Genomic DNA, 26,698 nt, shown 5'->3' with positions numbered 1-26,698 from the left:
CAGTCGCACTACTCATGAGTAATTTAGTCTGGCTGTCAGTCACCAGATTTTTTTTCAAAAAACCATCATACACATTTTAAACTCATAGTAACACTATTATGGTTATTGCGTTTTAGGGATGTGCACAAAGCACTGGAGGGGTGGTGGAGGGGCCACGGAGGAGCAGGTAAGACAGCTTTCCTCCTCTTAAAGCACATGCTCGCTCCTGCCAAAATGATTTAGTGGGGGAAGCTCAAAGTGTCTCAGCACCTGAGAATAGAGGTGCCAAAGCACTTTGTGCACATCCCTATTGCATTTTGTTAGGACTGTATAAACAGTTGTTTTTGCACATGTGTGTTCATCTGGAACATATAATGCCTTGAAGACTAACAAGCCACGGAACTGGAGATTACTATAGAAAAAGGAGTGTACTTGTATTGCCACAAATCTGATACTGCCTACATTGTATTTCCTGCATGTGCATGCTCAGCCTGTGCATTTGTAAACAAACAGATTATTACAAGGACAACATGCGTTTCCAGTGCTTTCACCTCCAAAGAAAACTGACCCTGAACAGGCTGCTGAGAATTTTCCATTGCCTGGGGGAAAGAGGGGAATTTGTAGCCTTTGGACTTACCTACACAAGTCCTACCATCGGGTGCTAATTGTAACCCTGGAGAAGGACAGCGGCAACGCACCTCTCCCTTGACTACATCACAACCGTACTGACAGTTGGCCATGGAACACGTGAGAGCATCTGTGGAGATAGGATGACAATCTTCTTATTACGAATTATGGCAAGGCCCTCAGGATTTACATGCTGTGCCAGATCGTGAGCCGGGTCTCACGATCAGTGAGTTTCTGCAGCAGAGCGGGGAGAGCGGGCTCAGCTCACGATCAAAGTGGGAGCCCTGGGTGGCTGGATCGGCCACCCACACGATTCCCGGGTCCATGACGGAGCTGGTAGGGGCTGGGGAACTCGGGGGGCCACACGGTCGGCCACATGGGGGCCACATGCTCCACAAACCCGGGCTTAGGGGAGGGCTACAAAAGCGGGCTAGCCACTTGTAGCCACTGGGCTCACCTGTGAGCCTGGTGGTTTACATGAGCAGCAAAAATCAGGCTAGACTCTTTTTTGCTGCTCATGAGAATAGACCATGTTTTATCATGTTTCTTTTTCTTTCTTTTTTTAATTTTTTTTTTCAATTTTATTGAAATGTAAAGCAAAAAAGAAAAACAAAAACAGTGTCATGATATTTCTTTAAGCAAGTACTAGAAAGAAAACATTCTGAATATATTAACAGTTGTAAGAAAATTCGGCAGCAGTGATCAACATTTGATTACATCTGATCAACACTTGGTTGCATAAAGCTGGGTATGTAAAACTTCACAAATCAAATCCGGACAATGTTTCTTGATAAACAATCATGTTTCTTGATAAAATGGAAGTGAGCTTTAACGAGAGAGAAAATCCGTGGAAAGATTACTCTTGACCTTAACAGGAGATGTCAAGTGGGGTGTCTTTGCTCCCCACACTTCATACAGCAAACTAATCCAGTGAGCCATACCACTGACCAAATTACCCTGGGGAGAGCTCAACTGGCTGTATCATGCTGCCATGTAGTACAGAGAAACTTGTACCGCACATCAGGTGCAAATGTGAGGTGAAAATTGTGGCAAGCTGGTCATCTGTAACCACCCAGTGGCTCTTTAGTATCCCAAAGCAGAGCTTCCCTGTCATGGGCCCCAGATGTTGCTGTCCGGCAACTTTATAAACATACAATCCATTGCAAATTACATACAATTAAAACCAATAAAACTATACAGATTGGGTACCTGTTGGGTACAACAGATTGTTGTACTGCACAGCCCCTCATGCCCAACCATAATGGCCTTTGGAAGTTGGAGTCCAACAAAATCTAGGGCTCCAAAGTGGAGAACTCCCATCCTAAAGTAACTTGAGGTTTGCTCATGGGTAGATTATCTTCAAGTATAGGAATCTTTCAGCAAACTGACCAGTGAAAAACAATTCTGTACTTTGGAGAAACTGGTATGCTTTTATCTTCCGAGAAAGCCTTTTAAAATCTAATCTCTTGACTTCAAGGAAGGCTCTGTAATTTCTCTCTCCCCATTCTTGGTGTGCTGAAGTATTCAAAATATTCACATATAAGAGGGTACGGAGGAACCTGACCTCTGGGAAGATTATACTGCAGTTTTAAAACAGCAGAGCCAGCAAGGATAATGCCAAGATGCATTTATAATGCGCAGCGACACAACCAGGTATACCTGTCTCCTGCATTCCCAGACTGCTATGGAAGAGCATTTCCTGATAATAAAATTAATTGAATGAATTATTCTGAAAACGTGAAGCTGCCTAATGCTGAATGGGATCATCTAGCTCAGACTTATCTTCTCAAACTTGCACACAAGGCCAAGATAGCAGGGCCAACTAGAGCCCTATTCAGACACTGAGGTCATTCACACAACCATTTCTGGGGCAGGGAGGATGGGGGAAGGCAGGGTTGGATCTACTTCCCGCTCCCCCAGATGATCACTGAGCTGCTGTGTGGCATGTGGCTCGCATGCCCACATGATCCACGCTGCTCCAAGCAGCACAAATCTCTGGAGGCTGGGAAAATGAGTCCTGGCCTCCAGGAATCCCAAGATGCACCACATGAGCAACTCAGAGCAGTGAGGGTTTCCCCTTCAAGCCAGGCACTCTAGGCACCTGGTTCTGTGACTGCTCGGTCTGCCTGCAACCAAGCACACAGACGGCACCAGATGTGGGGTAAAGGGCGTGCTTGTGCCCTTTAACCCAGGTAAAAGCCCAGGTAAAAAACTCGGGCTACTGGGGGAGGCAGCACCAGGATCGGCCTCGATCCTGGCGCTTTACACGAGCAGCTATACCCAGGCAGGGCTGCCCATGCCTGGGTTGTGTGAATAGTCTTATTATGTTGAACACTCATACAAGTGTACAGTGGACACAGGTACAGTTATTCCCATGTTATACCAACACAGGTACAGCTTCCTATTTTTACCATGCATTTCAGGGGGCTGTTCATTTTTTTAAAGGAATGCATGTCATTCACACAAAAACATGTATAAACGTACAGACATCTGTGCATGCATACAACATAATGTCTGAAAAGGACTTCGACGTGGCAATAATTGGCCTATTTTTGTTTGTTTGTTTTTACTTTATAAACTGCAGTTCTGCATCTGTGGTGGGGGGAATGATCAGAACCACAGTAAGCAGGGCCTTTTAAACATATCCTTCTACTTTCTATGCCATGGTCCTGATGAAAACCGCCCCTCTTGAAATGCCTATCTGCATTTGGATGGCATCTTTCCTCCCAAAGCAAATAGCAGCTTGAGAGGAAAGTTTCATTTGGACTGCAGCAAGAGAATAAAAGATGAAAAACCCTCTGCTCTGCTGCAGCCCCAATCCTGATAAGCCCTGCCCCCAGATTTGGGCATACAGCTGCCCAAGTAAAGCCAAATACACCCACAGTGCCACTCGGAGAGGTCGTTCAAATGGCCGGGTGGGCAGGGGGTGGACGGGAAGTCTGATTAAGCTTACCTTCCCCCCAGACAAGCAATGGCTTGTTTCTGGGAGTGCAGATGCGCTCCAGGATGAGTAGCACTGTGTGCCTGCAGTACACAGCTCTGCAATGCATTGGGGGATTCGTCCAGGAAACTGGCACTCTAGGCGCCTATCGCTGTGTCTGCTGGGGCTAAACATAGCCCTAGCAAACACACAATCCTGGAGCCCGGGTTAAGGGCTTGCTTGAGCCCCCCTTAACCCTGGCTAAGAGATGGGGCTAATTGGCACTGCCCTGCTGGGATTGGGCCCAATCCTGGTGGTTCTCACGTGCAGCCCAAGCTAGGCTGGGCTTCCCTAGCCTGGGTTAGGCTGCACGTGAGAACAACCTCAGTGCGAAATGTTCACAGCTAGTTTCACTCTTAGGCAGGGCCCTGTTTCCCAGGAGAATTTTTGAAATGGAAATACTAACCACTGAACTTGAGACCTTGTGCATTCTCTACCATTGAGCCATAGATTCCAACTGTCTCTATTCAACCAGGGAAAGTCCCTATATTCTAGAATCTGTCCCTGGCAAATCACTGTCCTATTTTGTCCCCATTTTTTCCTCTTGAGGATCCTTTTCTTCCCCATGTGAGCAGCTAGAATTGCGATTCTTCAGGATTCATCTACCACTCCAGTGTCTCTAGAAATTAAACCTCCATGTGGGTGGATTGATGTATTTCTTGTAAATGGATACACAACACTATATGGATGTATAAGAGTGTACATCATCTAGCAAGTAGAATCCAGTCTTCAGCAATGAGTAACACTGGGTGGAGGCAGGCTTTGACAGTAATCCTTGGTATGAGAATTGGTTGTTACAAGCGTATCATTTTAATCTGCAGAATGTTAGAGGGTATGTTGAAGCATGGATTCTTTTGGTTTTTCTGTTTTGTTTTTGCTTGTCTAATTTAGCAGAGTTCATCTTCTATTTATGGCGGTTCTTTCCAAAAATTATACACTTAAGAAAAACAGTAACTAAGCAGTGGATTCTAACATACTGGAACATGATCCGTCTGGCATAAGCATGTAACCATTCAGACAATAACACTTGTAGCTGCCATAGGTATTCATGCACCGGTGTTTGCATGGCCTTGGTTTCAGTCCACATTCATTGAGATCTAAGACAAAGAAGGCACGGGGAGGGGAGGAAAGAAAAAAGAGAATGGGCATTATACACTGGTATCTTGAAAGCTGCAGAAGACAGTACAAGTCAGGTTCTCTCCCTAAGCCAACTTAGTCTTGATTGGATCCAACAATGTTTCCAGTAATATACTGCTCTACATGCCATCAGTAGGATGATGCAAACTTGCCCATGACTGTAGTGAAGCATGCTGTGGCACTGTAAACTCCTTTCCCCAGCTCTTTCCCTCTCCAGTCTAATATCAACTTTCCTTGTCCACCTTAACCATGATTAAGGCTTATGTTGGCACTAACCCCATGGCTTGCGTAAATTATTATCAGATCTGTACCATCTTTAATCACAGTTAAAAATGGCTGGATAGAGAAGTGAGGAAGGGAACATGTGGTCCTACAGTCCTAACAGACATTCACACAGAATCATCCAGCACATTTTCAGGAAGAAAGTAATTTCACTTATAATATCCAGTAGCCTGGTTCACACAACTATTTGAACCTAGGTTTAAAGTGAGTAACCAGTGTTGGTGTGATTGTGCGAACACAGGCGAATGTGGGAATTTCAGACTCACCTTGGGTCATAAACCAACTTAATGTAGGTTCATACATGTTGGTTATTGACTTTAAACTTAGATTCAAATGATTGTGTGAATCAGGCCTAAGTCTAGAAAAGATTTGGCTATAGATAGACAATGATGAATAAATTGCTACATGCATTCCCACTAAAATAAAGTTTAGATAAGGGCAATAGTGTGTTAGATCTCAAGTGAAGAATGTAACAGAGACCTAGTAGATAGAGTAGATTCATTTCTTAAAAAAAAAAAAAAACCACAACCCATAATTCATAGTTTTTAACCTGTTGCATACTCCTTTCACCATGTGCTGGTCTAAGACCATAATAAAGATAGCTAGATAGGTTTTTTAAAAAATCCAAAATGGTGACTTAATGGTTGGGCTTACACAGTCGTTAAAGTCTAGTTTTGATATGGGTTGCCAACATTAGCATGACTGTGTGAACCCAAGCCAAGGTGGTTTATTGCTTGAGATGAATCTGATATTCCATGGGTTCACACAATCACACTAATGTTGGTAACCCAACATTAAAACTAGATTCTAATTATTGCGTGAAGTAGGCCAATAACACTGAATGCCAACCCACCTACTGTACTGTAAACAGCTGTTTCTTTCTATAGAGCTTTGAATATGACACCACCTGGTGCAATATATTTGGTATACTAGTATAGGCCATGATACTGGCTAGCTACTAGTGACACAGTCTAAGAATAATGTGAGCATATTTTGAATGTTTCTGCTGGGAAGTTTATTAATACTTTGTTCCACTTGAGTGTCTATCACTTGAATCTTCTACTTTTCTAGTGGGTTTACTTAACAGCTTCACCAGAAGGTCAGTTAAAGCATCTATAGTGCCAGGGTTTTGTTTAACTTTAAGATTTCTGTCTTGGGGGGGAAATGCTGGAAATATTAGGAAGATACTTAAGGGTCAGATTACTTTTCCCCCACTGGTGCTCCATTCATAGACCAAAATCAATACACAAAGTTGAATCAAGGCCCTCCATTAAAATTACATTAAATTTAAAAATATTGTTGTTGTTTTTAATTTCCCCACCCCCTATATCTTAAAATCTTCTAGGAGATGCTTTTATATTCCCAAGTTACATTTCTGAAACAGTGCTTCCACAGTCTTGAGTAGAAAACATAGTATGTAGGCAATGGAAGAAAGTCATTGTAGGCACAGGGGTACCTCTGGGTTTGGTGTAAGTTTCCACTTTCATTTAGCTCCTTCCTAGCATTTAGGGACACGAGACACTGCCTTATTCTGAGTCAAGACCATTGGTCCATCTAGCTCAGTATTGTCTACACTGTTATACCTGAACAGGTATATGCCTATACCTGTTATACCAGCTAATAGTAGCAGCTAGCTTAGAATGAGATACGGCAAGGATGCACAGTTTCAGCTCGTCTGCAGATACTGGACTACAACCCCAATAATCTCTATTAGCCACCATGGCTGGGGATGATGGAAGTTGTAGTCCAAAATCAGCTAGAGGGTCAAAGTTGTGCAGCCCTAAGATACTGCAAGGCCCTTGATGAATTACAGCAGAGCTGCACAACTTTTGCCCTCCAGCTGTTCTTGGACTACAACTCCCAACATCCCCAGCCACAGTGGCCAATAGTGTGGGATTATGGAAGTTGTAGTCCAACATCTGCAGGAGGGCAGAAGTTGTGCAGCTCTGAGTTACACAGAAGTTCTGAATTTTCTAGAAGGTAGAAAAATTTACCTGTTTTTATTCATTTTATGTGTTCTCTTAACAACTCATTTAAAATAAATACCCTCTTATTTATTCTAAGAGGGGGGAAAGGGAGTATATTCCAGAAATCTTCATTTTCCAAGATGAAAAATTACAAAGACTTTGGGAGTGTTTTCACATCCCCCTTGCTTCTCTGGTCTTTGCAAAACTTTTAATGGGTTTTGAGAGGTGTTTTAATGAGCCCCATTAGACTGCTAAGTTTCCCCTCCATTATTCCCAATGAAGCAATTGACTATAAAAGTTGTTCACATTTCAGATGCTGCAATTATAGAGGCAGGAAAAAACAACAACACAGTAGTATTGTGGCACTATCAAAGTTGCATACTGAGAAGCACATAAAGCAGGCTAGGTGCAGCGATACTTTGGAGAAGTAGTCCCATACATAAGCGCAGGCTGATAAGCTTGGATTGCATTCGAAGAAGAGAGATAAATGTGAATGCATGAAACATTTCCGAAAGAGAATTGCTTGTGCACTGCGTATTTGCATATAAACGACTAGACGATGGACAAACATAATAGTGAGTTGCCTTCTATTCTGTTCCCCAGTCATGAATGATATTCTGCAGCTGAGAATGAAATATTACTTCCTCTTAAGGATAGAACAGCATCCCCATTTTTCTTTGCTGTAATCTAGATCAGGGTTTCTTAACCTTGGGCCCTCAGATGTTGTTGGATTACAACTCCCAGAATCCCAAGACATGGCCTTTGTGGCTGAGGTTTCTGGGAGTTGTAGTCCAACAACATCTGGGGGCCCAAGGTTACGAAACCCTGATCTAGATGGTTCTCGAACTACTTCCAGACCGGCATCCTCTCACAGTGATAACACTGCAGATGGTGCAACAGCAGGAGGATGTAGTCTCCAGAAGCAAGAGAATGAGCCATTTTAAAGGTGCAGGGGGACACTTGTGGCACACTGGGCATCTCAGGCTCCATCCAATATGCTCTGAGACCGGTGAGAAGATCTCCCCACAGGGATATGGTAGAATCATGGTTGCCAGGCAGCACTGCCAACAGGGGGTAGAATAGAAGAACCTCCTGTACCAGCCCCAGGGCAGCAGGGGACCCCAGCAGGGGAAACATCACCCCACTTGCTTGTGCCCGCCATTACAAATATGTTAAAAACAGTAGGATACTGGCCTCAAGTTCCTCTGCAGAGATACTGTAAGTCAGCACTGTCCTGGCCTCAATATACTTCCATTCCTTTCCAGAGTGGTAGAAGAGGATACTGCTGGAGAAGGCAAAGGAGGTGATTTGGCTGGGGGTGGGGGTGGGGGGTTGCAAATAGCTTGGAAAGAGGTCTGGGGCAGGGAGAATGGTGTGTGTGTGTGTGTGTGTGTGTGTGTGTGTGTGTGTGTAAAATAGCTGCTCAGCATGCTTTGCATCTTAAGGAGAGGGCAGCAGCCCACCATGTAGGTGTTGCCAACAGACTGTGGGTGCAAGGACCCAATCCACATACAGTGGACTGGAGCCCAACTATTCTGTTGGCACCCCTGTTGCTAGAACCAATAACTACTGTTTATCAACAACATGGGATCTTGATCTGAGTGCTGGTAAATAACAGCTTCCCACGTAACAGAAGCATTTGCTTGAGTAATGCTAAGGTGATTCTCATGATCGGCCAAAACTGGGCTAAGGGAGCCTAGCCTGATTTTGGCTGAGTGTGAGAACCACTGGTTTCTCCAAAGCGGGTGACCGGCTTTTGTAGCCCTCCCCTTAAATGGGGTTAGCGGAGCGAACACTCCACTAACCCAATTTTTGTGATCATTTATTGCCGCGCCGCAGCTCCATGGCAACACATGAGGAGACCCACACCAGGAGGCTGAAACAAGCCTCCCAGCCCTGGGAGTCTCTCCAGGATGCCCCACACACTCGTGCGGGTCATCCTGGACCTTCCGGGGGCTGCACAACCCCCGATCCCCACAGCCCCCACTGGTGGAGCTGGCGTGATGGAGCCAGCAGTCATGTGGGCGGCCGATCCAGCTGCCTAGGGCAGACTGAATGATCATCTGTACGGAGAGCAGGCTAAGCCTGCTCTCCCCGCAAACCCCCTTCTGGTGAGTCTCACTGATCGTGAGACTCGCCTCACTGTCTGGTCAACCTCCTCCTGTTACAACAACCATTTCTGAAAGAGTCCTAGCAAACAGATGGTGTTGTTCTACAATACTGAGACTTTTTTTCTTGATTCTCAACCTAGCACCATGCTAGCCCATATCAATGCTGTTGGGCCAGTCCAGGGGCCAGAGGCAATAGTTGTCTGGGAAGGACTAAATAAACTTCATGAATAATCAAGTGGAAGGCCTTGTGTGGCCTGCTGTAATTCAAACAGCCCTCCAGAGGTTGACCAACTTTTAGACATACGGTACTGTAAACGGTCCAATTGAGAAGGTATTAATGGGCATATTGAGGGACACTTCACACATTTCTGAAACAGATATTAATACCTGTGAGAAAGGCATGTAAATTGTGAATCTATTGGTTGCATGTTTGCCTACATTGCCATTCCTATATTGTATTTTATATTCATTTTATATGCCAACACAAGTACCAATATCCGTGTTAGGAAAAACACAGATATTAATGATGATGATGATTAATATACAGTTATGATTCTTATTCCTATCAAGCAGTTGCCTTAACCTATATGAGCAAGCAACTTTCTTTGTAGTTTAGGAAGGAGCTTAGAAAAACAACATATATTTCAAAAGACTAGAGAAGGAAGGTGATACAAGAGCAAATGAAGAGAATTGTCTAGGGTCAAGCCTTTCCAGAAGAAAGGTTTACAGCCTCAAGGAAGTGTCAATGCTTATTTGCTTTGCATGCCAATCATACTGCAGGCTGGGCTTTGACATAGCAGCCAGAAGTTTGCTATTCTTCAGCAGATTTGCAAGAGGTTTCGCTGTAGTTGAAAGCCGTGCAGGTGGAAGGAATGCACCACCTGAATAAAGGATTTTCCTCACCCCTCAGTGGGAAATTTGTTGCATGATGATCCAGAGCACTGAAAAAGGGTGGTTCACTGGGCCAGTCATGTGAGGTACTATACAAGTGTTCAGCTTCACAAATTGGGAAGAAGGTATAACAAAAGTCAAAAGACTAATATCCAGTAAAATGACATGTCAGTTTATGTCAAATACCATCAGTGAAGAATCAGTAATCTCAAGTGTATAAAAAGAGAAAGCAGAGGCAGCGAAAAAGTACAAAATTTGAGAGATGATTTCTCTATAATCACCCATCATTAGACAAACACGTTTTTCAAATGCAATGAGCCCAGGAGCAACCATGAACCTTCTTGCTTCAATGATAATCCAAAGTGCTGATTGGCATGCTCTTGTGCCAGTTATGAAGCGACCTTCTTCCTGCCTCCCTACAGTTATGCAACCAAACAAAGCCCTTCCCCAAGCCCTTTACTCATAACAACAAACAAACAAACAAACAAACAAACAAACAAACAAACAAACAAACTTTATTTGTTAGCCTCCTCATAACAAATTGTTCTCTGGGTGACTTGCAACATGCCAGGTGCACATGTTTGTGAGGCAACATGACTCCAAAATGACTGCCACACCAGGGGGAAGGAATGCCTGAACGGGTTAGTTCTGGAAGGGAGGGAGGCCAGTGGGGGAGGGGGAACCTCTACAGACCCCCCCCCCCTTGGAGGGGGTACATTTAATTTAAAAAAAAAATTTTAAGAACCAATACTTGCAAACCCCCCAAATAGGCCAGGGGTTGGTTGGTTCGGGGTCGGACCGAACAAGGGTTGGTTCAGTTCGACCCTAAACTGTCAAACTGAACCAGTTCAATGTCAAACACATTCAGCGTTGAACCTGTTTGCACATCCCTACTCTGTGCCTGTATTAGTACAGAGATGAAGTTCTGGAGAGTTCTGGATCAGGGGAATGTTTGAATGTTTTTCTGAAGCAGGATGTTTATGGTTTTATAATATTATCACACTGAACATTGAACCCATCCAGGAGATCTGTTCCAGGAGGAACACAGACCTTGGACAGCTCCAAGGGAAAGGAGGGTCAGGACCTCGGATAGCTCCAAGTAGAAACACAGGTGAGCAAGAGAGCAACATAGGAGAGAGATCCTGGAGTAGTGTTGATTCTTAAGGTTGCTGTTGCTGCCCAGGTAAAGTGGATTGGCTCCATTGTTCCTCTAACAGGGATTCCCAGATGTTGTTGACTACAGCTCCCAGAATCTCCAGCTGCAATGGCTTTTGCCTGGGGATTATGGTAGTTGTAGTCAACAACATCTGGGAATCCATTTTAGAGGGAGCACTGATTGGCTCCACCTCTCTTCCCTCTGTTAGTTAAAAGGAGCCTTGCCTAATTTTAGGTGCTGACTCTGACAGCACTAAGGGACCTCTAATTGGCAGCACTAAGGGACCTCGGCCAGGTCTTTGAGGGACTCCTCCAAGTCAGAGGATGAAGGCAGGACCTCAGATTGTGGTAGGGGTGCTGGCTGTGGCTCCTAATGGAGTGGGTGATCTCAAGTGGCATGGAGTTGCCTGCAATTTGAGTCATGTCTCATGCGCTGAACCCCCCACCTCATCCCTCAAATCTAGGATCATCACCAGATTTCTAAAGATGAACATAACAGTTATTGAACTACCAACTGTCAATCCACCTAAAAATCTAAAATGGATTGCAGCCCAATCAAATTGTGTGCATGGCCCCTTAAGCTAAGAAGGAAAGTACATTTCAGAGCTGCACATGCTCTGTAAGTTCTTGGATGATTTGGAGTGTTGTCTGGTATACTTTCACTTTTGGAGTTGCTTGCAGAGTTGCACAGGCCCAGTTTGAAGGGATTACATAAATGCCCTGAACATCTTGGCTCACACAAGTTGAGATGCAGATGCATTTCTCTATACTTGTTGAGCAGCCACATTTTGGCAAGGATGTTGGCTGGCATGACACACAGTCTACCCCCTCCCTAATGGTCCCATCTCAGAGCTACTGTGAACTTCAGTTTGAAGCAGTGACTGTGGAAGCTGTGTTTCCAGAGGTTCCATGTTGTCATTAATAGATAAACCTGTGTGTGTGTTGCATTCCCTGCTATCTCTGGGCTTCTGGGAAGCAGAAAGGGCCCATTCTGGGCTTTCCTGTTTTCCCACCAGCTAGGAGGAGCCTGATGAGCAGGTAGTGGGCAGCAGTGTCAGCATGGCAGCAGGGGATGAGTGGGGGGCCATGCACTGGTGAGCAATCACAGGTCACTAGCTACTCCAATGCCTCATAACATTAATGCAGGGCACTAACTTGTGGGGGGAAATCGATTGATGGGAGGGGATGCATAATAACCTCTCACCTGCTTACTGGTTCTCCCAGGCATCCTAGTCATACTGCAAACTAGAAGGGGATCTAGTTGGGGAAAACCCAGAAGGAGGCTGTTGGATGGGAGAATCAGTGGGCACTGGAGCAGTTAACTGTTCTGCCTTCCCATCAACTGAGCCCTGCCTTGCAAATAATGATCCATCCCAACAGACCCATTATTTCAGTAAATAAGAGGATGGGATGGTATATATGTCAATGTAACTTCTTGTTCAACTGTAAAACCTTCAAACAACCTTGTTTATTTATTTATTGTTACCATTTAAACGAACATTTTGAAACTGAACCTATATGCTGATGGGATCTGAGCTGTCGGTGACTGACCAGCAGAGGGATCATGGGGTCATGGTGGACAGCTCGTTGAAAGTGTTGACTCAATGTGTGGCAGCTGTGAAAAAAGGCCAATTCCATGCTAGGGATCATTAGGAAAGGGATTGAAAATAAAACTGATAATATTATAATGCCTTTATACAAAACTATGGTGTGGCCACACTTGGAGTACTGCATACAATACTGGTTACCACATCTAAAAAAGGACATTGTAGAACTGGAAAAGGCTACGACACCTGGGGCTTTTCAGTTTAGAAAAAAGACGACTACGGGGAGATATGATAGAGAACTATAAAATCATGCATGGTGTGGAGAAAATGAATAGAGACAATTTTTTTCTCCCTCTCCCTCTCACATAACACTGGAACCAGGGGTCATCCCATGAAATTGATTGCCAGGAAATTTAGGAGCAACAAACGGAAGTACTTTTCACACAACACATAATCAACTTGTGGAATTCTCTGCCACAGAATGTGGTGACAGCCAACAACCTGGATGACTGAGGTCTATCAACAGCTACTAGTCTGAAGGCTATAGGCCACCTCCAGCCTCAGAAGCAGGATGCCTCTGAATTCCAGTTGCAGGGCAGTAACAGCAGGAGAGAGGGCATGCATCTGGTGGGCCATGGTGTGAAACAGGATGCTGGATTAGATGGGCCTTGGGCCTGATCCAGCAAGGCTGTTCTTATGTTCTTAACCTCAATCAGATTTTTTTAAATCTTTTTCTTCTCCATTGAATTCATTCATTCTAAGCAGTTACCCAAAATTAGTTGTAGCAAAAACAAATGCTAAAGTAACTGCACAATGAACTTTCTGTTATCTAATGTACAGAGTTTTTGGAGTTTAGCTATTCCCTTAATTTGATCACCTAATACTGTGCACATGATATAATGTACTAAATATAACACATTCATTGAGAAGGAGTGAAGCAATTTTAATTTCTACAGCTGAGCTAAGCTGAGGGCAGGAGAAGAACTGAGAGGTTAAGTATTTGACCGCGAACATGTTCAATGTTGAACCTGTTTGCACACCCCTAGTAATGAGTACCATTTTGTCTTCATACTTGGACTCTAGCTTTGATCGTGCTTGTTCAGTGACTTCAGCAGGTTAGTTCTAATCAGAGAGGTGAATTACTCAGACAGTAGAGTGGACATAGGAACATAGGAAGCTGCCATATACTGAGTCAGACCATTGGTCCATCTAGCTCAGTATTGTCTTCACAGACTGGCAGCAGCTTCTCCAAGCTTGCAGGCAGGAATATCTCTCAGCCCTATCTTGGAGAAGCCAGGGAGGGTTCTTGAAACCTTCTGCTCTTCCCAGAGTTGCTTCATCCCCTGAGGGGAATATCTCTCAGTGCTCACACTTCTAGTCTCCCTTTCATATGCAACCAGAGCAGACCCTGCTTAGCTAAGGGGACAAGTCATACTTGCTACCACAAGACCAGCTCTCCTCTCTATCACATCACTGATTCTCTGAGTCACCTGAACCAGTGATGTAACCCACTCTATGGGGACATGATAGAAGTGTATAAAATTCTGCATGGAGTAGAGAGAGTGGACAGAGAGAAATTTTTCTCCCTCTCTCACAACACTAGAAGTAGGGGTCATGCCATAAAAATGAAGGTCAGGTAATTTAGGACCTACAAAAGGAAGTACTTTTTCACACAGCGCATGATTAGTTTATGGAATTATTTGCTATGGGATGTGGTGATGGCCACTAGCTTGGGTGGCTTAAAAGTGGCTTAGACAAATTCATGGTCAGGTCTATAAATGGCCACTAGTCTGATGACTATAGGCCATCTCCAGCCTCAGAGGCAAGATGCCTCTGAATACCAGTCGCAGGGGAGCAACAGCAAGATAGAGGGCATGCCCTCACCTCTTGCCTGTGGGCTTCCCAGAGGCATTTGGTGGGCCACTGTAGGAAACAGGATGCTGGACTAGATAGGCTTTGGACCTGATCCAGCAAGACTGTTCTTAGGATTAACAGCCTAACTAAACAAATGTTTTGTTGTAATTTCAAATGTATTTGAGCAAAACCATAAAGACGCTTCTTATTTAACAGAGAATGTCTGCTTTCTTACCTTGGTTGCATGTTTTCCCAGTGTACCCTGGGTTACACTTGCATTTGTTTGGTCCAACACATTCACCATGTTTACATCTTGGCTGACATATAGCTGTGAATACACAAATGCAGACCATCAGGCTTCTGGTCTAACTGAGGTACACATGGACTAGATTATAAGAATGCATTTTAACACAGTGAGTAATAAAGGGGTGATCTGGAGCAGAAAAGTGACAGGGAAAGGACTGATTGATCCTTTCCCCATCTACTGCTGTTCTGCTACAGCTCCATCCTCAGCCACTTCTCCCCTTGAGAGGTTCCAAGCATACCTAAAAATACATACATAAACTTTTTAAAAAGTATGGCAAAGTATGGCAAATATTTTCATCTTTAACAAAATTCAAGGTATTACCAATAGAAAAGATAATATGTGTAAATTGAGAGATTGGTCTGTACAAGTACAATGTCTGAAAGTGTTTATTCGAAACTCACTTTTAAGAGTCATTAACATGAGCATATAGCAAAATAGCTTTCCTTAAAAGGCTATAAATTCATTCAATAAAAACGTGACAGTCATTTTATTAAAAGGAGAAAGGATTTTTTAATATATGTATTTCCTACAAATATATATATTTATGCAATAAATTCCCATGAAGCTTCTTCATATTTTCCAGTCTCATTTTAGAGATTTCGAATTGCTATTAAAAGTTACCCATACATTTCTGGAACCTGGCCATATTCACTCCACTCCCTGCTGTCCACACATCCAGTGCTGGTCCAAGATTTGTAGGACCCTTCACAAGACTGGAATAAAGAATGCATTCAGTCCCAAATGAAAAAGTCATTTGGTTGTATTTATTTATTTTTTAAAATAAAACTTGGGAAAACTCATGGCTGAGATTCAAACAAATATTTCAGGTGCACCCAAAGATTTGGGCATGCCCAATAGGGCTTTGGAAACCCACCCCCCACCCTTTAAATAGCAGATTCCTGTGCTGTATTACAAGCTACTTTTAAAGTAGCTTTAACCATTGGTTTCAAAAGAGGTTTGCCACACAGCATCAAGAGCTGCTGCTTCAGGATTGTGGAAATCCTGTGTTCAAAACATGAACTGAAGCTATTTCTGGAGATCCCGCCCCCCTCCCATTTTTCCCCACAACATCAAGCCATTAAATTCTCCAGGACCGGTTTTAATAGTCACCTGGAGATTAATGTGGATTCCTGGAGACTCCAGGCCAGTCTTAGATGGTTAGCAATTCTTTATGGAACTGGTAAATACAGCTATGAGCCATCCAAACTGGATTAAGACCTCCTTCAGCTACTATTTGTCCCGGAATGGAAACTTCAATTGCACCAATGTTTGTTTGTGTGTGTGTGTGTGTAGATAGATAGATAGATAGATAGATAGATTAAAAAAAATAAAATTGTGAGATCTTTGCATGCACATCTGTTTTCTTCACCGCCCCCCCCAAGAAAGAAAGGGATAAAGCGCAATCCTCCTATTGCCCTGCAGTGAGACATCACAATCACCACATTACACGTATGCATTACTTATTTAATTATTTAATAACAATCTATGTTCCACTTTTCATATTGATTTAATATGGGCAGGTTCATACAATCAACCAGAGTCAGCACCAAGTCCAGAAGAGGGAATTGGAGGTGTCTGTGTGGTGAATGGGCTCCCATGAAGCATGTTGTCTGAAGCTAGCTGCTGATGCACCCAGATACTGACTCCCACAGACTTGGTAAAGCCAACCTCAATCCTTGCTGAACAAAGTTGGTAGAATCTCAAGAGAACTGGGGCAGGAACCAGGTTTAGAAGACTTCAGATGACATGCTGCACAGGGTTGCACATGCCCTGGACACCTCTGGTTCCCTCTACCAGGCTTTGTACTGATTTGCAGCTGATTATGTGAACCCATTCTATAAAGGAGTATATCCATAAAATAATACCATCTAAAGAAATCCACAAAAGAGATTTTAAAAAGAAACAGCAAGATCTAGCATGGCAACATCTTCTATTTTAGGGCAACAAAAAAGCAGTTAGTTTTCAAAGGCTAACTGGAACAAATATGTTTTTGCCCATTTTCTGAAAGTTAGCAAGAAGGTAGGTGTAGTCATGTTGGCAGAAAAAGTTCCACAACATTAGGGCCACTAGAAAGAAAGCCCTGCTGCAAATGAGGCTCACAGTCTTCTCACAGGATGGAATTTGGAGCAGGACCTTATCATGTGTTGTTTTACGGAAGGGGAGGTGTGGACTGCAGATTGCAGGTAGTCAGGACCTGGACGACAACCCCATTAAGAATCATGCAGATTATCAGGCATTTCCTAATAATCTGGATAAGCACATAGTTTACTGAAGTGACACTGATCTAATCAATAGGACTGCCAACTGGCTGAAGAATTCTTCTTTGATTAACCATCAACTATATTTAAACCAATTTGCATATTGGCCAAACTTCATTAAAGGTACTTTTTTTGAAACACTGACTGGTGTGTTAAATCAGTTTTTAAATACTTGAACTGTTAGAACCACTCATTGTTGGCAGGGAAAAACCTTAATGGTTAATGGTTCCTTTTTCATTCCCTATTACACCTGAACCAAAATGGTCTCAAAAAATTCCAAAGGCTTGCTTTCAACCTAAGGATGAGCAGTATAGAGATTAGAGATTTTGATCCCTTTCCAGGTTAAGGGATGCATAACAACGGGCTAACTAAAAATTTGAATTTTGTACTAAGTGAATTATAAAACAAAACATTCACCTTACAAAACATCTGTTCTCCTCAATAAACATATTTCTATTATACAATCATTGTAATGGTTAAATGTACTCATTTACAACTTGTTAATGTGCTTTCATAAATCTTTATTGTGGGCAGCTGGCCTTTAATCTTTAAGCAGCTTGATATGCAAAACTTTTGTTACTCTCTCAGTTTGGAATGACAGTGCCAAATGTTGTGCATGTGCTTTTGTAAGCAGTGGGGAGATCTGTTGGAGAACCCAACTTATGGCTATTTTAAATAAAGCAAGTATTGAATTTCCAAAGAGATTTTCAATTACCTACAGCATTCGGGAATTCAATTAGAATGGAGTATGAATACATCAGTGCATGCAACATCTTATTGCAGGTTATTCTAAAGTGGCTTTTAATTGTGCATATACAATTATGACATTTGCACAAAAATATTCCCATGTGCCTAGCAGTTCAGCTCCTTATTTACCAACAGTAAATACATATTTCCCATTGAGTAAATAAAATATTGCACAGATATCACTTAGAATGGTGCATTATAATGGAATGCTTCCCAAAGGTCAATGGAATTATTCATAGAATCAAGCCTGAAGCAGTGACTCCCAAATGGTATGTCAGGCATACCAGTATGCTGTGAAAGGGACTGAAAGGGGCTTGGAAAAACTAAGCCACCACATTGGATGCATCCACCACTCAGCCACGAAAACAGAAAGGCCCTGGACACCTTTTATCTCCACTCTTTGCAAATATGTGGGCAATGGCATCATCCCATTCACTAGGAAAGGCACACCAGGATCTCATGAGATGGCCTGCAATACAACTGAAGGGGTGCAAAAATCTCACAAGCATTAACATTACCTAGAAAACAGAACCCCATATTAAGTTGGCGGCTCTGCAGTTGCAAGGAAGATGTCTGATTCTTGTTCTTGGATAAATTTGAACATCGCTTTTTAAGGAGAAGGAAAGTCCTTTTAAAACCTTATTTCAGCTGCTGGAGAGGTGAATGGGAAGCTGTCTCCACTCCCAATCTCCACACATTCATCTGAAGGTCAAAACAGAGCCTCCTGGCATTGTGCAGTTGAAATGTGTTGGAGGTTCTGACATGTATAACACCCTCCAGGCACCCTTGTACTCTCCCGACCACCCCCTACATATCTCCCCAGTCTCCTATGTGCCCCTTCCCAGCCTTACCTGTATGGCTACTGGTTCCACAATAAAAGCATCCTCCACCCCAGCATTGGACAGAGCAACTACCATCTGGCATTGGTCATACCAGGAGCACGTGCCTCCATAGAGCATGGGGGCTAGCACACACCAGAACTTACAACACATTCCAACGGCCCTAAAGCCTATGTGTGTACAACTGTACATGGGTAGTGTTCTCTTCATGTACTACAAGAGCTCTTCATGTTGGAGTTCCAGTGCATCAATTTTTCACACTATCTATCCTAATGAACACTAGGGGACATTGAGAGCAGAGGTAGCTAGTGAGGGTGCCCTTACCTGTCCCTGCTTGCCTCTACTCTAGGACCCCTGCTTTGACTCCTCAGGTAGTCCCTGTAGTGAGTCAGTCCTCTTCCTTTCCTCCTAGAGAGAAGAAGGAAACATCTCTCTCCCTACCTCTTCATTATGTAGCTGACAGATAGGATAGGTCTCTCCTATCTCAAATGTACTTCACCAATAAATCAATTTCATTTAGACTCTACAGTGATCTCCTTGTGTGTTCCTTAAATAGCTGCAACAACTAAACTCTGCACTCTGTAACTGGGGTGGTAGCTTCCTTGGCACTTTGCTAAATAATCACAAACCTCAACACTTCAAACGTACAAGTGTACACATTAAGTTTCTATTTCAACCTTTGAATGAATAATTGAAGGTCACGCTTGGGACAGGGCACAACTGTGATCCTTCTCTTCCATCACTGCAATACAGAGATGGGCCCATAGCTCAGTGACAGAACATCTGCGTTGTGTGCAGAAGATCCCAGGTTCAACCCCTGGCATCTCCAGGTAAGGCTGGGGGAAATGTCTTTCTGAAGTCCTGGAGGGCTGCTGCCAGTCAGAGTGGATAGCACTGAGCTAGCTGGACCAAGTGCCTGACTCACTAGACATCAATTTCCTATGTTCCTTCCAGTAGACATCAACTTCCTATGTTCCCCTGCTAACTGAGCAAAGAGACACCTTTTAAAGTGGTGGTTCTCTGATATTTAGAAGGGGGAGAGCAACTGGCCCTATCCAACTCCAGCACAGTGGCTGTTGCTGGGATCTGCCTTATGTTTCTTGTTAGATTGTGAGCCCTTTGGGGACAGAGGACCTTCTTATTTATGTATTATCTATTTTTCTGTGTTAACCACTTTGAGAACTTTGGTTGAAGAGCGGTATATAAATATTCATAGAGGTAGTGTATTCAAAGAAATGTAACTATAGCTAATGTATTTGCTTCCGTTTTAATCCCGAGATTTTTCTCATACCTCCAATATCAAAAGTATGGGCAACGTGGGTCTAAAAACCACACGACAGAGCAAACTTGGTGATTTGGATTTGATTTGGCACGGCAGACTGTGCTCCTTGTTTGCTAATAGCCATTTATAGGCTCCTAAAACATTGTTCACAATATATTTAGACTTCAATTCAGAAATAACATTGAGGCGCATGACTTTGCATGTGTCCTATAACACGATCCAAGATACAGTTAGGATTTACTCCCATGAATGTCACTATTTTTATGCTGTACTTTTAATGCAGGGGAAGGGATGTAGCTCAGGGAGAGAACACCTGCTTTGCATGCTGAAGGCCCCTGCTTCAGTCCTTGGGGTCTCTGGGTAGGGCTGAGAAAGACCCTTGTCTGATATGCTGAAACTCTCCTGCCAGTCCGTACAGACAATCGTGAGCTGAATGGACCAATGATCTAATCCAGTATAATTCAGTTCCAAATGTTCAACCTGATTTGCACTATTTATCTACCTGCTGCTTCTCTAAACCATGGAAGAAGTCTACAAATGGGGGAGAATGAGGTTGAAAGACGAGTCCTGGTGTAGCGAATAGCAGATTTTAGCCTAGTCCGGTTCACTCTTTAGGGTAAGGGAGCTCTGACTGCTACACCTGGTCTCCAATGCCAGGCCTCCAGCCATTGGCTATGTTGGTGCTCTGTAACTCTCTAAGCATTTTTCCAGAAGAAAATGAGCCAAGATCTAGCAATCCTGATGAACATGCCCAAGTGCTTCTGCACAGTAGAAAGGCCAGCCTCCTGCTGGTGCTGAAAAGTAGTTATTTATCAACTGAACAGTACCAACGCATTTTGGCCAATGTTTTTCCTCAAAGGTAAAGAGTCTTCATGTGTCTTCTGAAAGTATACTTCTGAGTAAGTTGTTTAGATTGTGTACCAGAATAAAACACATTAAAACTCTCCCCCCACTCCCGAGGAAGATCATTCATCAAAACACATAAGGCAATCTTCATATAGCAAATTACTGCTCACATCAAATAACAATCAGAACAGGGAACTGGGGAGGGGATGCAGAACAACTCCCTACAGTTGAACTATGTTTCTGAGACAATTAAACTGCCTTGCAAGTGCAACGTAATTTCAACAAGCTCCAGCCCTTCTCCTAGTGTGGGGTTTAGGGGGCATCACTCTCACAATTGTGCTGTGCTTCTAAGGCACCTCAGAAGTAGAGCTGGTCAAGCATGACTTGTCCCCTTAGCTAAGCAGGGTCCACCCTGGTTGCATATGAAAGGAAGACTTGAAGTGTGAGCACTGTAAGATATTCCCCTTAGGAGATGGAGCCGCTCTGGGAAGAGCAGAAGGTTCCAAGTTTCCTCTCCAAGATCAGGCTGAGAGAGATTCCTGCCTGCAAGCTTGGAGAAGCTGCTGCCAGTCTGTGAAGACAATACTGAGCTAGATAGACCAATGGTCTGACTCAGTATACGGCATCTTCCTATGCTCCTATGTTCCTAAGTACAATATGACATGAACAACCCCACAATGGCAGGGGCCCAGATCTACACTAAAGAGGGGCAAGGCTAATCTCCACAGTCCCACTGCACTTCTGAGGTGCCTGGGTCCTTCAGAAGTGCATCATGACTCAGATAGATCCCTTCCTGGCCTTCCTCCTGAGGTTGGGCCTGGGAAGAAGGATCACTTCTTCAGTTGTGCTATGCTTCTGAGGCTCTCCAGTCATCTCTTGGAAAGCACAAATGCTGCAATGATTTCTATTCCCCCTCCAGCTCCAAGCTCAAGGTGAGGAATGGGCCTCATCCATATGGCACTGGACCTCCAAGGCACGTGCCTCTAAAGTGCAGCACAGCTGTAAGAATGATACTCCACCCCCTCCAGGGCTGGGATCCTCATGCTCATCAGAGTGGGATGAAGCACTCGACATGGCAAAAACGAGGAATGGAATTCTGGCTCCCTGGTTCTGGTTCTGGAACACTGGCTATAGAAACCAAAGGTCCCCCCCCCCACACACACACTTTAAATTGAATACTGTATCATATACAATTAAAGGGAAAGGGGGCAGCCCAAGACATTCTGCTGCCTGAGGAGAGAGACAATATGATGCTTCCCACCATCTCTGGGTGGGTGCTCAGCATCCTCAGTCCATGCTACCGAGGTGGGGGCATGTGAGCATTTTCAGACAATGCCACCAAGCCAGGTAGTAGTGACAGGGGCATTCCGAGCTCAAGTCAGGTGGGGGAGAAGAGGAGGAGGAGTGCTCCCCCAGGACAAGGAAGGGAAATTGAACACTGTGGCCCAGTACGGTGTGGAAAGATGGCAGTAGTGGATGGCGAGGTGGCACCCATGGTGCCAGGGGCCCTGAACTAGCCGCCCCCTGTGCTTCTTCCCAAGCCTGTGCCTGAGACAGCTGTCTCACCCTGCCCAGGGAAAAGCCATCCTTGTATCAGTCATAGTTGGAAATCCCATGTCTATATTCGATAGGACTCGCTTCTAAGAAAGTATGAAGAGAATTGCAGCCTTGGTATAAGACTGCTCACATTAATTTCAAGTGATGACGACATTTGGCTTCTTGGAGAAATCAGCTTGTAAATGTATTACAAAAATTATTATTAACATTCCTAACTAGATAGAACAAATTATTTGGGATAAAAAGCTAATCAAAACTATTCAGATTTATTTATTACATTTTCTATCTCGCTCTTCCTTCAAAGAGCCCAGAGCGGTGTACTAGATACTTAGGTTTCTCCTCACAACATCCCTGTGAAGTACGTTAGGCTGAGAGAGAAGTGACTGGCCCAGAGTCACCCAGCAAGTATCAGGGCTGAATGGGGATTTGAACTTGGGTCTCCCTGGTCCTAGTGCAGCACTCTAAGCATTACACCATGGTGGCTACATTAGTCCTTCTATGTCTGATTGGAAATACTGTAATTCTAGCACTAAATTCGTTAGTCAATTCAGAGCTAAAATGGAATGCCTCTGTCAATTGCTTCCACCACCCTAAAATAATAAATAACATAATTACATGCATATTTCCTCTTAGGTTTATATATAGTCCATGTGACCTCAGATACGATTTTAGAGGCCAGGCCTCCAAAACACTGTTGTGCCAAAATTATTTCAAGAAATATGTTCAGCTAACCTTTGGGTTGGCACCTTATCCTGGCTATTCTCTGCCTTAAGACGTAGAAAGCTGCAAAACAAATGTCCATAAAAAGCAATTCCAGGCTTTCCCCTCCCTGTAAGTTAGGACGGACTTGGATGGGGATTTTATCAACTTGCTACATTCCCGGAGACTTACACACATTCAACATTCAGAGCTTTTTCTGAAATTAAAAGAAACAACAACTGGGACATGTTTAAAAATAGAAATACCTTATGTCACTATCTTGTTATGAGACGTTTGCAAATAGATGTTACGATATACTCTCTGTAAAAGTTACTACATGGAACGAAGTTATGCTATTCTTGTTCAGCAGGCCAAAGAACTCTGTCTAAACAGTGAAAGACAGGATTGGTTTTTTCACCCAGTGGTAGAAGTTTGTCCCATTGCAAGGTCCAGATGCAATACTTTTGCAAAAGTAGCATTTTTTTTCTGCCTTTAAAGACACAGTATCCTTCCATTTCTATCTACAATACCAAATTTTCTCCGTGACATAAAGGAATTCGCTTTAGAGTATTAACTTTTGTTTAACTGACCAAAGCTTGAAATTGTGGCTTGAAGAGAACGTTTTAAACAGCTGGGAGCCAATAAATGACTACCAGTCTTTGGGTTTTGATTTTCATGATAACTGAAGTTTTGGTTCTCAACCTCTTTCTTAAAAAGAGAACGTTTTAAACAGCTGGGAGCCAATAAATGACTACCAGTCTTTGGGTTTTGATTTTCATGATAACTGAAGTTTTGGTTCTCAACCTCTTTCTACTTCTAACACAGAGGCAGGGAACTATGCAGTAGAATCAAACAAAAAAGGAGACCAGGGTGTGCATTCCAAATGGTGATAAAATCAGTTTGCTCTAAAATTGTTTGCTGTGAGAGGTGATTGTGATGTTACATTATTTAAAATCTCCAATCTTGTAAGATATACTGTAGACTCTTAATTACACACACACACACACACACACACACACACACACACACACACACACACACCCCATTTGAAATATATTATTGCTCTACATCTAGAGAGTAAGAGTTTGACTTTCAAATCTCTTGCAAGAGTCGAAATCCTCAAAACTCCACATCAAGAGGATGTTCCCAAAGTCCACTGAACTTGAAAAGACTATAGTGATTTCAGTAGACAAAGCACAAAAGGTGCTAATCTGGAGACATTTCAAGAGCTGTCTTTTAAACCTTACAGCACTGTTCTTCACTGTCAGGTCTGAGAGCCAATGGCAGCCCCATCAACCCTAAATGGGACTCCCTGCATGAAGTTACAGCTGACAATGAATATTCAGCACAATCCCCTGGCATCATGTGGAGGCAACCATTTTCACCATTCTGCCTTGTGCTGGGGTGCTTCTTTAAGGGAAACGGAGCCCTCTTGAGCCTCTGCACCCTCTTGGAAGGTGTGCACAGAGTTCTGGGAACTGCATCCCTTCCAAGTGCTTTCCTCCTAGAACTCTTAAGAAAGGGCTCCATCTCTCAAAGAAAGAGCTCTCTTAAGAAAGGGCACCATCTCTCTTAAAGGGCCCTCCCAGCACTGAGAAAAGCATAGTACTGTGCAAAGCTCACCACAGTGAGAAATGCCTCTCACATTGAAGGGTTTTTGCCAAAGTGGCCCCTGCTTGAAAAACAGTAAAGGTCACTGCTCTGGTGATTTCAGCAGACAAAAGCTCAAAGGTGCTAGTGCTGCAACATTTTAAGACCTGTCTTCTAAACGTTACAGCTCCTTGGCAGTAGATGCTATAAGCTGTTGGATCTAGCAGCAGCAGCAGAAGCAGCAGCACAAGGGAACAGCTGATCCACTTGCTTTGGTACAGGAGCAACCATTGCCACTGTGGTGAAGGCAGCACTCGGGAAACACTCCTATGCAGTGGAACTACACCATGCCAACAGCTATGGGCATTCTCAAACATGAGGTAGCTCTTGGTCAACCAAGTTTGTAATGCAAATGCAAAACCTACACTGCCCAAAATGCATGCTCGCATTACTAACGTCTTTCCTCCCACTTTTTCTATTTTTCTGCACTTGTAACAAGCAGAAAATAACACAAATAGCATGGAAGGGATTCAAAGCATTTAAGCTTCATGGGTGAAAAATGCTCTGTCGCGGAGCAAGAAGAGAGACGGGGCTACCAAGAGACCCCTTGCATGGCATCCTTGGCTCTGTTCACATGACATGCCACATACAGACAACACTGTAGGTGAAAATGGTTGCCTCGACATTTATAGGGATGGGTTAGCCTGCCGGCTCTGCTCTCAACCTCCATGTATCTGGCAGAGGACCTGGGAAAAAAACCCTGTACATGTACAATTGTATGCATGAAAGCTTTCTATAAGACAACTCAGGATCTGTGCTTTCACAGGTCTCCAGATACATGGAGGCCAGGGGTTGTAACTACCATTAGGCAAGGGGAGGCGGCTGCCTGGGGGCCCCCACGCCTCAAGGGGCCCCCAGAGGTAAGTCACATGTGAAGTGAGTGTGTGTGCATCAGCGAGGGGCCCATTTTAAAATTTTGTCTTTGGGCCCACTCCAGCCTCGTTATGCCCCTGATGGAGGCAGCATATATGCGTGGATCTTGTATGCACATGGCTCCATTCAGGTGTTCTGCTGATTGCATGGAGGTCAGGAGAGGAGCCAGTAGCCATTATCCTGCTCCCAACCCTATACAATTTCCCTGTATATGTCATGTCAGGGCAAATGGACCACCTGGTCTGCTTAACACCTATGTAATCATCTGCCAGCAAGATACAGCAATAATAGATTTGGATGGAGGGTGTTTCAGGACAAACCTGTAGGGCTCTAGCTCCTAAGATTTCTGGCATGGAATGCCATTTCGGATGCCAAGATACAAGCTTTGGGTTTGCACTACCGCCGCAAAAGCGGCAGGATAAGTCCGTGAAAGACCAAAATGTAGAGCTTTACAAAACGACAGTCAAATCTCATTAGTTTTTGCTACATTTTGTTGAAAAACAAGTATCTTGTACATTAGAAAAATGACTTTCAACAGGCATGAGAAAGGATACTATTTCTTTAATGCTCAATGTTTTGTTAGAATACATCGTGCTGTTTTAAAAAAACACACTGAAGAGGCAAAGAATAGCAGAACCTCATTTCCTCCCCTGCATAAACATCATCATGCAGTTCTGTATTATAAGCATGGCAGATTTAACATCTTACAGATTGAACTATGAGGAGTGAAAATATTTATCCTCAAAATATTTACCCTCAAATTATACAACTCCTGCTTTTGATGAGGCAATTCTATTCCAGAGTGTCTTTGCAACCCAGATCCAATTTTTATTTGAGGTCAGATTAGGACATCTTACATTTTTATTATACAGAATTGCATTTATGTTTTAAAAACACAAAAACCCTAAACAATAAATAAATTGTATGATACCTATGCTCATGAAAGGATTTCTATGGGCAACACCCAATAATCATTCCCGCAATTAAGAATAAACATGCATCAAAAAGAACAGAGATCATGTGGGATAACAGAATTTAGCACCTCTTTTATCCCCCAAGCATAAAGGAGGAGGAGGAAGGAGGAGGAGGAGGAGTATTTCTTTGTAGCTG

General features: G+C 43.5%; 1 protein-coding gene across 1 annotated transcript in view; it reads right to left on the bottom strand.

The window, feature by feature from the left end:
• The window catches only part of NPNT (nephronectin), a 100,701-nt gene that overhangs the window by 36,823 nt on the left and 37,180 nt on the right, over window positions 1-26,698 (bottom strand). Inside the window, exons 3-5 of the mRNA XM_053256724.1 lie at window positions 14,766-14,858; window positions 4,564-4,683; window positions 617-736 (exon numbers count right to left, since the gene is read on the bottom strand). Of these exons, the coding sequence (XP_053112699.1) occupies window positions 617-736; window positions 4,564-4,683; window positions 14,766-14,858 (333 nt within the window). The remainder of the gene's footprint in view (window positions 1-616; window positions 737-4,563; window positions 4,684-14,765; window positions 14,859-26,698) is intronic.

Source organism: Hemicordylus capensis, chromosome 5 (genome assembly GCF_027244095.1).
Source record: "Hemicordylus capensis ecotype Gifberg chromosome 5, rHemCap1.1.pri, whole genome shotgun sequence".
Classification (NCBI taxonomy): domain Eukaryota; kingdom Metazoa; phylum Chordata; class Lepidosauria; order Squamata; family Cordylidae; genus Hemicordylus; species Hemicordylus capensis.
The sequence above is the reverse complement of the archived record's forward strand: the minus strand, read 5'-3'. Positions and strand labels throughout refer to the sequence as shown.